At 36.9% G+C, this 12,341-nt stretch overlaps 1 protein-coding gene across 25 annotated transcripts in view; it reads left to right on the forward strand.

Moving 5' to 3' along the window:
- RAPGEF6 (Rap guanine nucleotide exchange factor 6) overlaps positions 1 to 12,341 on the forward strand; it is a 185,436-nt gene that overhangs the window by 23,004 nt on the left and 150,091 nt on the right. For all 25 annotated transcript variants that reach the window (XM_025994964.2, XM_072731802.1, XM_025994963.2 and 22 more), the window contains 2 exons: positions 432 to 488; positions 5,110 to 5,193. In XM_025994964.2, coding sequence (XP_025850749.2) covers positions 432 to 488; positions 5,110 to 5,193 — 141 coding nt within the window. The remainder of the gene's footprint in view (positions 1 to 431; positions 489 to 5,109; positions 5,194 to 12,341) is intronic.

Below are 12,341 nucleotides of genomic sequence, written 5' to 3' on the forward strand. Positions count from 1 at the left end.
AGAAAGCTGAAAGCTAGAGCATTTAGTAATACTAAAAGCATCTTTTAAATGCAAACATATATATATTCAACAAATTTTGGGTGTGTGTGTGTGTGTGTGTGTGTGTATGCATGCCTCTGTCAGTAATTTCTTAGCAGAAGAATTCACTAGTGAATCAGACAAATGTATATTTTTCCATAACAAGAAAGGAACATTGCTCTGTGTGAATTGGCAGGTTATAGAATATACATAAAAGTATTGTGTTTGTTGTCTCTTAATATTATTTAGTTGATTTTTTAAGAATAACTGCATTTGATATATGTATTTCTAAACTCTTAGAGTTCAGTGAAGCTGGTGGTAGATTTTCTGTTGAAGTAATTATAACAGTATTTTTAAAACAAAATTGAAGATAAGAGCTTTACATTTTTGACTTTTTTTTTTTACTATGTTAGATTAATGTCTGCAAGAGCACGCTATGAGAGATACAGTGGTAATCAAATTCTTTTTTGGTAAGTATTTCCTTAATTAGCTTAAACTAATAGCTTAAATGTTTAAATTTTGACATTTAGCATTGAAATTCATTTTATTTGGAAGGAATATCTTTAGAGCAGATTGAAATATACTCATAAACTGAAATAGTACACAAAAAGTTTAATGAATAAAATAGTATGTATTAGTAACTGTTACCCAACTGAACATATAGAACATAACAGCTCTCTTGAGGCTCTAGTCATCTTTTTTGGGAAGGTAATCCAGTTCTTACTTCCATCACCGTAGATTAGTTTTACCTCTTTTTGAACTCCACATAGATAAAAATTGATTTGGTCAGGCTTTTTCTTTTTACTTGATAAATGTCTAAGGTTCTTCCATATTTTGCATTAATTCTTTTTCACTGTTTTACTGTATGTGTGAAAATAGCATAATTCATTTATCCTTTCCACTGTTGATAGAGACTAGGGTTATTTTCATTTTTTTCCTATTGTGAATAATAAAGTTTCTGTGAACATTTTTTTCATGTGTTTTGTGCCCTTTATTTTTTTTTAAAGACTTCTATTTACTCATGAGAGACAGAGAGAGAGGGGCAGAGACACAGGCAGAGGGAGAAGCAGGCTCCATGCAGGGAGCCCGATGTGGGACTCAGTCCCAGGACCCCAGGACCACGACCTGAGCTGAAGGTGGCATTAAACCGCTGAGCCACCCAGGCTGCCCTGTTTTGTGCCCTATTAGAAATGCATGTGATCAGATTGAGGAGAGTCTGACATTAGAATCTGTCTTACATTTTCATTTTGTTATCTCACTGTGATTTTATTTTGCATTTCCCTGCTTATTGATGATGCTGAATGATTTTCATGTTTTTGTAGGCTATTTGGATAACTCTTATGAAATCAGATTTGTTTTTAACCATTTTTTAATTGAGTTTTGTATAGTATTTCTGTCAATTAGTAGAAATGTTACTGTGAATTCTGTATCCATGCCCTTTGTTGGGATACTTACATTGCATGTATCTTCTCCTGCTTTGTGGCTTGCCTTTATACTCTATTAAAGGCATCCTTTGGAGATGAGAAATTTCTAGCTCTCTCAATTTTTCTCTTGTGATTAGTGCTTTTCATGTCCTCTTTAAAAAGCAAAGTCTTGGGATCCCTGGGTGGCGCAGTGGTTTGGCGCCTGCCTTTGGCCCAGGGCGCGATCCTGGAGACCGGGGATCGAATCCCACATCAGGCTCCCGGTGCATGGAGCCTGCTTCTCCCTCTGCCTCTCTCTCTCTCTCTCTCTCTCTCTCTCTCTCTCTGTGACTATCATAAATAAATAAAAATTTAAAAAAAAAATTTAAAAAGCAAAGTCTTTGCCTTTCTAAAGATGATGAAAATACTTCAACCTGTGTTTTTTCTAAAAATTTTGGCAGCGGTGCCCTCTTTTATTATATAGATTGCCTGGTAGTTGGGATGGTATTGACTTTTATGTTTCCTTACCAGCCCAATACATTCATCGTTTTTTTAAAGCGTTAAACTGGATTCATAAGGATTTTAGTAGCTATCTTCATTCATTTGTTGATCCATTAATTTATTATTAAATGTTTGGTATACATTATGCTTACCTTGGTGTAGTACCTTCATCAAGCTTATTGTTGAATGGACTAGAGAAAATTAATTAAAAGCTAAACATTTAAGTGCTGTCAAGGAAAAGAATAGATAAATAGATCATTGGAACAGAATTGAGAGCCTAGAAGTAAACCCTTGTATTTATGAACAGTTTTTTTTTTTTTTTCAAATGACTTCCAGCTAAGATCTGTGCATAGTATGGGTATAACACAGTTGAGGATTAAAAAGGAACCACCAGTGAACAGTTGATTTATGTTGAGGGTGCTAAAGCATTTCAGGGAGGACAGCATCGTTTTTTCAGCAAATGTTGCTGGGTTAATTGAGTATTTACTTGCAAAAAGTTAATTTAGATCTTTACCTTACTCTATACAAAATTGATACATATAAAAATTAATGAGATGTCACTTTATAGCCATTAGAATAGGCACAGTAAAAAATGTAGACAGTAGCAAGTATTGGCACCAATATGGTAACACCTGGAATCCTCATGTGTTGGTGGTGCGGATGTTAAATGTCAGAGTTACTATAGGAAACAGTGGTACTTTATCAAAAAGTTAAACAGTTTTGCCACGTGACCCAGTAATTCCACTTTTACATCATTAGAGAAAGGAAAACACGTGCATACAGAGACTATACATAGATGTTCTTAGTAGCGCTATTTGTATTTCCAGCCTAAAACCAGACACAAAATATTCAATGAATGGATAGATAAAATGTCACATATCTGTATAGTGGAATACTATATGGCAATAAAAAGGAATAAAGCATTAATGTATATGCAGCATGGCTAAACCTCAAAAACATGCTAAGTGGAAGAGGCAAGAAGAAAACACCATATATTATATGATCCCATTTATATGAGCTGTCCAGGAAAGCCACATTTATAGAGACAGAGCATGTTATTGGTTAGGAACAGAAAGAAGTGTTCTAAAACTGGACTGTGGTGATCTTTGCACAGTTCTTTTAAATTTCATGAAAACTGAATTGTGTGCTTACAGTGGGTGCATTTATGGTATTTAAATTATACCTCAATAAACTATTTTAAAAATATTAAGAGTTACATTCTTTAAAAAGAATGTGGAAGTTAACTGGAGAATTTAGGTTCAAGAGATTGCGGGAGGCAGAGAAAAGAGTATGTATAGTTGATCTGAACTGTGAAGCGGCATGGTAGAAAAAGGGAAAGTAAACCCATGTGTTCAAGCACCATGAGGAAAGAATAGGAAACAGCAGGAGAGGGGTCTGGAGAAGCAGGTGGAGGCCATCTTAAGATTTTTTTTGGTCTTAGGAGCATCTGAAGCTTTTGAATGAATAAGATCTCACAAGATTAAGTTTGCTTTTCTTCTCTGGGCTAGAGGTGTTTACCCAGAGAAAGATAGAATGGCCCACATGAAAGCATTTTACCTTCCTTGGGTTTACTTAGCCAGATGTGTTGCCAAACCATGCTCTGAGGGAGAATTTTTTTTTTTTTTTTTTCAAGGTCTGAGCAGTTTCTTATTCATGGACTGGCATGGTTCTCTTTGTGGTGAAAGTGAACTTCAGAATTTTTCCTACACTTAGAATTTACTGACAACTTTGTGACCACTTCAGCTGAGTAGGATAAAAATTGGAGGCTTGTGGTGACATCCAATTACAACTTTCTTCTGTCTTAATTTTTTGCAAATTGTTTCTTTGATTTTATTCCTCCTTTTAAGTTATATTTCACAAAAATAAGAAAGTCGGATTTCTAAACAAAGAACCTTAAGTAGATGTGCAGCCATTTACATCTTCCTTCAATGAAGATTTGAAGAAATTTAAAAAGAACTTCAAAGTACCTATTGGAGAGGCACTTGGGTGGCTCAGTTGGGTAACTGGCTGACTTTTGACTTTGGCTCAGGTCATGATCTCAGGGTCCTGGGATCCAGACTCATGTTGGTCTCCCTGCTTGATGGGGAGTCTACTTCTCCCCCTTTCCTTCCCCCTGCTCATGCACGCTCCCTCTTTCAAATAGATAAATAAAATCTTTTTTTAAAAAAATGAATAAATAAAGTACCTACTGGAAAGTTGACAATTTTTCCTTTTCATGGTGAATAATAGGATTGACCTAGAAAGCTTACCCTGGGTGCTATGGTGGAATGTTTTAGAAGCCTAGGTTTCTGGATCGATGGTGGTGGTATTCATTGAAAACAGAGAATACTGGAAAAGATACAAACTTGAAGGAAATGATAGGTAGACTGTGAATTTGTCGAGTTTGAGTTCTCTGTTAGATATTCAAGCTGACATGTCAGATAAACAGCTAGATAGATAAAAAGTTCTCCAGGTCACAGAAATGATTTGTTTTATATTACTAGAACTCTTTACATACTGGAATTAATTAAAGCCTTAGGTTCGGTAAATAAAAATATTTGTGAGAAAGATCAGTTTATATACTAACAACTAACAAGATTCTGGGTTTCCAGTAGAGATTTAACTCACTGCAAATGCTAATAGATTAAGTCATCTGGTATCCTTTTGTTTTTCAAACACATAAAAGGAAATATTTGGTAGGCATTTTATGTCAGAATAAAATTTAAAAGAAATAAATAGATCATAATTAACATTATAGTTGTCAGTGAAGATAGAACATAGATGAACTTGTGATTTCCGAATAATATCAGTAGTACATATAAAAGTTATCAAAATAGGATTTTATGATATGTAGATGTAGTACAATATTTAAGTTGCCGTCTTCATCAAATGTTATGAACCACTACACAAAATGAAGAATGTGAAGCTAATGATATAATTAATGAAATTGAGCTAATAACCATAATATACTTTTGAAGTCTGTATCTTAAAGTGGTGATTACAATTTTCTCATGGGAACATGGTCTGTAAAAACCTTTGGCAGCAGTCAATATTTCCAAAAATAACATTGATCTTTAATGATTTATGATACTAGAATATATTTCATGTTACATATTATATATTGAATCATGTTACATATTTTTTATTTTGAGTCCTATACATGTGAATGCTTACATTGATTTACTCATTAATTTATTTATTTTAACAGTTCAGAAACTGTTGCCAGATGTTGGTATATTCTGCTTTCTGGATCTGTGCTTATGAAAGACTCCATGGTCTTGCCTCCATGCAGGTACGTTTATATTTACTGCCTTAGAGTATGTGGCAGGCAAAGTTAAAGTTACAACTATTTATCTTTTCTCTTATGTTAAACTTTTTTCTGTCGGATGTATATTTTCTCTCAGTAGGTGATATATTTTATAAATGTGTTTGCTGGTATTACTGGAAATAGGATAGAGCTGATATTTCATATTTCTGAGGGTGTAATCTTTAAGTTTACGTCATGACATAATATCTTTGATCTTTAGTTTTATATGGGATTTTATCTGATGGTTTCTGGGTGTGTTGCTATTAATAGCGGTTATAGAGAGGGTGATGTATTTTAATAGTTAAGAAAATGGTTTTTAGAGTAAGGTAAACTAGATAAAAGTCCTGATTTCTCACTTAACTATTTATATTATTTTGTACAAAATTTAATTGTAAAATGAGTATAATAGTACCTACTTGAAATATCTCTGTAAGGTTTTAGCAATCTACCACTCAAAGCTCTCAACAGAAGTCTGTAAACCTTAACAGTTGAGAGCCAGACTGCATGAGTTCATGTCTGTATTCTACTCTTTCTTGGGCAAATTACTTAAATTCCCCATTTGTGAAATGGGGACACTAATAGAATCTATTTCATACACTAGTTTTGAGGAATAAAAGAGTTAATATATATATAAAAAACTCTTAGACCAGTGCCTGGCTGTTATAAGTAATTGTTAATTATCACCATCATAATTATTATGTAAAACAAGAAGAGTGGTTGGAAAAATGGTCAGAGGTAGCATTCTTTGAGAATTTGTTCTCTAATTCTTTTTTTTTTTTTTTTTTGTTCTCTAATTCTTAAGATTTTTGGGGCCTCGTATTAAAATTTGGTGACATAAAAATGTAATTTTTTACCGACTTTTTTCCAGTAATGTTGAGATTTTTAGACTTTTAAAGTAGGGCTTTTAATTGCAGCTATTAGTTAACAAAACTGCTAAATTTAAATATCCAGTTATAGTCTTGGTAGATGGTATGGGCATCTCATTTTTGATGACATTTTTAAAATCCTATTTGGGGTCCTGAAACTTTCTATGGTTGGCCTTTGATTAAGAAGTCTGTGCTTCAGGGCACCTGGGTACCTGGGTGATTCAGTGTTTTGAGTGTCTGCCTTTGGTTCAGGTCATGATCACCCCGCATCAGGCTCTTCCTTGGTGAGGAAGAGCTTTTCCTTCTTGCCTATGTTTCTGTCTCTCTCTCTCTGTGTGTTGTCTCTCATGAATAAATAAATACAATCTTTAAAAAAGAAGAAGTAGTCTGTGCTTCTTGCACCTGGGTGGCTCAGGTGGTTAAACTTCTGCCTTTGGCTTAGGTCATGATCCTAGAGTTCTGAGATCAAGCCCCAGGTCATCAGGCTCCTACTGAGCAGGGACTCTGCCTCTCCCTCTGCCTTTGCCCTTCTCCTTGGTCCTGTTCTCTCTCTCTCTCTCTCTCTCTCTCTCTCTCAAATAAATGAATATTTTTAAAAAAAATCTGTGCTTCTTGACTAGTAGAATAAAACATGTCTCCTATTTTTACAAATAAAATACATAGTAGTTCTTGGTTGTAAGCCTTTTGGCTCTTGTTTTTTCTCCCTGTTTTTCTAAAGTCCACATTAATGGATTCATAGTAAGTTAGCCACTGAAACAGAATAAGTTGGAATGAAAGAGTATAGTAAAATTTTAGAAATATTACTATTATTCTTTTAAATATTTTCTCTTGTCTGCTGTGATGGATGGTCAACAACTTAAGACTTTCTCTAGCCATTAATCAGCCATAATAATTCATCACTATTTAGTGATCGAGACAGTGAAGCTTAATTTTTAAATAATAGAAACGTGTGAGTTTTTAAACAACAAAGTCATGGTACATGTTAATGTAACCATCATGAACTTCATAGTAAACCTGATTATAGAGGTTTATTTAATCATTATTTATTTGTATCTTTACGTATTTATCTTTAAAGATTTTATTTATTTATACATGAGAGACACAGAGAGAGATAGAGGCAGAGACACAGGCAGAGGGAGAAGCAGGCTCCATGCAGTAGCCTGAAGCGGGTCTCAATCCCATGACTCTAGGATCACGCCCTGGGCCAAAGGCAGGCGCCAAACTGCTGAGCCACCCAGGGATCCCCTCATTATTTAAAGAAAAGTTTTGGGACACCTGGTTGGCTCCATTGGTTGAGCATGCAACTCTTGATCTCCAGCCCCATGTTGGGTGTAGAGATTACTTAAAAAGTGAAAATTTAAAACTTAAATAAAGAGCAATTCTGAGTAGAGCATTTACATTTTACATTCGGCATATATATTTGTAATAGGTCATTGTAAGATGATTGTTAGACTTAAATCATCACTTCAAATAAACTTAGAATAATGCTTAGCATATATTAAATAATTTTGGGTGTCTGTTAATATTAATTATTATAGTATAATGGCATTGGGATATGATCATTATGATCCCAACAGAAAATGAACACTACTAAGTATAGAAGGAGTGATATAGTATTGTAGTTCATAAAAATATAGCCTGTTTCTCTAAATTTAAAAATATTTATTCCCCTTACTGGGGCACCTAGGTGGTTCAGTCAGTTAAGCATCTGCATTAGGCTCAGGTCATGATCTTGGGATCCTGGAATTGAGCCCCATGTAGGGCTCTCTGCTCATTGGGGAAGTCTGCTTTTCTGTTCCTCCTGCCCCTCCCCCCTCTTGTGCTCACTGTCTCCCATAAATAAACAAGTAAATAAAATCTTTAGAAAAACATACTTACACCCCTTAAGATAGAAACCACACAGTAATTTGAACAGGGACAGTTTAATTTTAAAAAAATTGTTATTTTAAGAAATTAGGCATTGAGAAGGATAAAAGAGCTAAGGGAGAATATCCAGGGAAAGAACAAACCTGAAAGAGGGGCCCTATCCCCAAAACTGGTTTTTAGATCTTGTTGGAAATGTGCCAGCTGTAGCCCAGTAGATAGTGGAGAAATTAACTTTGTTGCCTTGGGCCAGAGCTGGTACACAGTCAGAGTCAAGGCTAGCAGGAAGGGAACTGCTGACAAGGACTGAACCTCCCCTCCCCCTACTGGGTGTGGCTGAGCCCTGAGGCTGAGGACAGGACCTACCTTTGCCCCCCCCCCCCCACAAACACACGCTTCCTCCTTTCTTCACCCCCCCGCCCAAGATGATTTTTCAATTGCATTGTTCTACTAGCACCCTCTGCTGACAAAGCTTTAACATTTTCAGCAGGCAGAAGGAGAACATTGAATTTAGATCTTTAATTACAAAGTAGATTTTGAAACTGAGATTGTATAGTGATGCCTGTGTGGCTCAGTTGATTAAGCGTCTGACTCTTGTTTTCAACTCAGGTCATGATCTCAGGGTTATGACATGGAGCCTGAATGGGACTCTGAGATCACAGGAGAGTCTGTTTGGGAGTCTCTCTCCCTCTCCCCTCCCCACGCTTGCATGTGCACAGGCACATGCTCTTTAAATTAAATAATTTTTTTTTAAAGAGAAACAATATATTTGCAATTGAAAGGCAGTCAGTAATTGGCATAGTCTACTCCCTTGGCTACTCAGCTTCCATAATGAATGCTTCTAAACATGTTTGAACTTCCATCCCACAACAAAATTGTTTCCGCCTTATAAGAGATAGCTGTCCTTTGTACAAGTGAAGAATTTCTTACCCTCTCCCCAGAATAAGAAGATGCACAGTTCTAATAGTCGTCACTAGCTATATGAATTACAACTTGATCACAGTGCTTCTGAATATTTTGCTAACTAAAGACAACCTTTTAAAGTTTACTTCAAACAAAAGATATATGAAATAAATACAGGGAAGAGAGAGAAGAAGAAAATGACTAGTATTTACACACAAATACAGACATATACAGTAAGCAAAGGGAAAATATGAAAAGTTCTTATATTCCTTGTTTCTGTAATTGACCACAAGGCTGTTGTAGTTGGTACCTCTGACTTCCTTCTTCTACTACCCATTCGGTACTTTTGCCCTAAGCCAGATTTTGATCTGTTCTGAATCCTTTCCTGATGATATGAACGAAAATTTTATTTCTGAGAGGTCCTTAAATGTCCTGGCCTGTTGTAGTGGTGGTGGTGGCAGTTTTCCATTGATTTTATTTTTTTAAGATTTTATTTATTCATAAGAGATAGAGAGAGAGGCAGAGACACAGGCAGAGGGAGAAGCAGGCTCCATGCAGTAAGCCCGACGTGGGACTTGATCCCAGGACTCCAGGATCGCGCCCTGGGCCAAAGGCAGGTGCCAAACTGCTGAGTCACCTAGGGGTCCCCCTCCGTTGATTTTAAGTAGTGGACATGGAAGTAAAACAAGAAGCCTAAGAAATTCTCCTGGGCTTCAGATGTCATTCTGGTCCCCATTTTGTGCAGCAATTCAATTACCCCTGTGATTGTAATTAGTCGCTCAGGCCATTACAGTAACCCCTTTCCCTGTGTTTTGGTTCAGCGGCCAGGTGAAAGTATTTAATTCAGTGGAATCATTGTGTTTCCTGGTAGAAGCAATATTCTGTCAGGCACTAAGTCTCAAACCAGGAGAAGTTTTTTGGATGGGAAGTGAAAAATCTGTGAACAACTTACTAGGTGTAACAGTGAAAAAAGCCACTCTTATTTCCATGCCTTGAATGTCAGGCCTATGTATTCTGGCTGTTGGGGAAGACAGAAACCAGTTCTGTATTTAGTCTGCTGTGAAATGAGTGCCTTGATAAAAAATAATGTTGTCTAGAGTACAAGATGGTAGATCAGGCATATAGTGAGCCCATGGATAGTAGTGCTGGCAGAAGCATGGACATAGAAGGTAAATCATTTCCAGAATACATATTTATTCCAGTGAGGACAAATATCTGTCTCCTTCACGACAGAAAAAAATCCATTGCAAGTAATCTGCCTCCAGAGTGGCTGACTGGTCCCCCCCCGCCCCCCCCCAAGGAGTGGTGCCATATCAGAGACTCAGTGTTGATCTCTAATGTTCACAGATTAGCTTCCCAGCAATAACATTAGCAGTTGAATCCCTGCATGTTCTCCGTCTCTGCCACTATGGCTACTTGATTCATGGTCTCATTGAACAAGCACTGGTGTAGCAGGGAAAGGAGTTTGATTGACTTCCATAGAGCATGCCATTTTGTTCACTTGATTTTATTAAAAGTCTACTTCACAGTGCATGCCCTTTAGACATTCATAGGAGACACAGACATCTTTAGAGTCTGTGCCCATTCTGAAAGAAGTCCTTCCACATACCTCTTCCCAGACTTATTGTTACCAGTCTTCCAATCCTGTTCCTTCCAGATCCCTGGCCATTCAACCACACCATTAGTAACTGCCCATGAATCTGTTTCAATAATTTTGGCCATCTCTCAATCCAGACACAGTGGACATCTGAATGTACTGTTTGAAGTTCTGTTCCATAGGAGGATTTTCCTTTACTTACCATCTTCTTTCACTGTCACCCCTGAGTGACTTGTGGGCTGTCCACTTTTGGACACTCACTGATGAAACTGATGATCACTGATGAAACAGGCTCAAGGTTGTTCTTCCTGAGTTAACTGGTCGTAAGGAGCTCCCCAGGTGGGCATAGGCATGGATTGAGTTAGAGGAAATGCTGCAAGAGGAGTTGATGTTGAAGGAGTCTGATCTACCTGTTTGCTCCTGGGTAAACTCAGTCTCTTACATACCATATTTATTTGATAATTGCTACTGCCCCTGCTCAACAGTTGTGGCTAATTACAGCAGTTCATAATAGGGAGTTCACGCGGTATTGTCGCCTGGTGTCCTGTAGTTTGGCATTCAGCATCTATGAAGGCTCAGTCGCAAGGCATAACTTGTTTCTCAAAAGTATGATAAATATTTGCAGAAGATGGCATAAATGTAAGAGAAATTATAGACATCACTGTCATTCTCATATTAGTGCTTGGGAGATGCTCTACAGAGCATCTGTATTTGTAGCAGACACGGGGGTACCATTGGATATGCTGGTTCATAAGACCCAGATGGCACAGTGGCTTATACTCCATTTTGGATTTGCTAGCCCTTGTGGGTGATTTTGAATATGAGTCAAAGTAGCACACTTAAATGTATGTTACCTCTAGAATACAAAAAAAACTAACCAAGCATTGTGCCTCTCTCTTTGTGGTAGATGGCATAAAATGCAGGAACTTGTATGTCCCCTTGGAGGGGATATCTTGTCACACCCTCAAAGTATGAAACTCCAGGAAACTTCACGGAGAGCAGGCCATTTGAGTTTGTTTATTTATTTTAAAGATTTTGTTTATTTATTTGACAGCATAAGCAGGGGGAGCAGAAGAGGGAGAGGGAGAAGCAGGCTCTTCACTGACCAGGGAGTCTGCTGCAGGGCTTGATTCCAGGACGCTGGGATCATGACCTGAACTGAAGGCAAACACTTAACTGACTGAGCCACTTAAGTGCTCCTTATATGTAATTTAAATCAATAAAAGTTTTTTTGCATTTTACTATAGGTAGATAAGTAATTAGTGAAATCTGAAATTTCAATGTCTTCTGAAAGAATTTAGTTTTTTTCTGGTATTGACTTCACTTTTTGTTGCCACAATAAAATCTGATTATAGCTCAACAAACCAAGGACTTTATTGTGTGTGATTTTCAAATAAAATATAACAGTGTTTCATTTATTCATTCAAATATTCATTTATGGAGCAAATAAGTATTGATTATCATTTTACAAGACAGTAGCATCAAGACAAAAAAGACTGATTTACTTTGGGATGACTGCTTTGTTTAGAAAGGGCCACACGGTTGTTTGACATGTAAAGAAAACTTGGAGAGTCAGTTGTGAAAATGGATTCTACAGATAAGCAGGATTAGCTTGGCAAAGAAGAAGGAAACAGACATTGAAATTAGAATATCTCTAGTACTGAGGTATTAATTGGTCTAGCAAACATATAGTGCCTACATGTGTCGGGCACTCTGCTAGTCTTGGGGTTGGTAAGGTTATCATCTTTAAATAGCCCTGTAAATAGCATTGTTCTTTTTCTGAAGATGTACTTTTTTTAAAAAAAATTTATTTATTCATGAGAGAGAGAGAAAAAACGACAGGCAGAGGGAGAAGCCGGCTCTATGCCGGGAGCTCAACGTGGAACTCAATCCCCGGTCTCCAG

This window comes from Vulpes vulpes, chromosome 12, assembly GCF_048418805.1.
Source record: "Vulpes vulpes isolate BD-2025 chromosome 12, VulVul3, whole genome shotgun sequence".
In the NCBI taxonomy this organism is placed as follows: Eukaryota; Metazoa; Chordata; class Mammalia; order Carnivora; family Canidae; genus Vulpes; species Vulpes vulpes.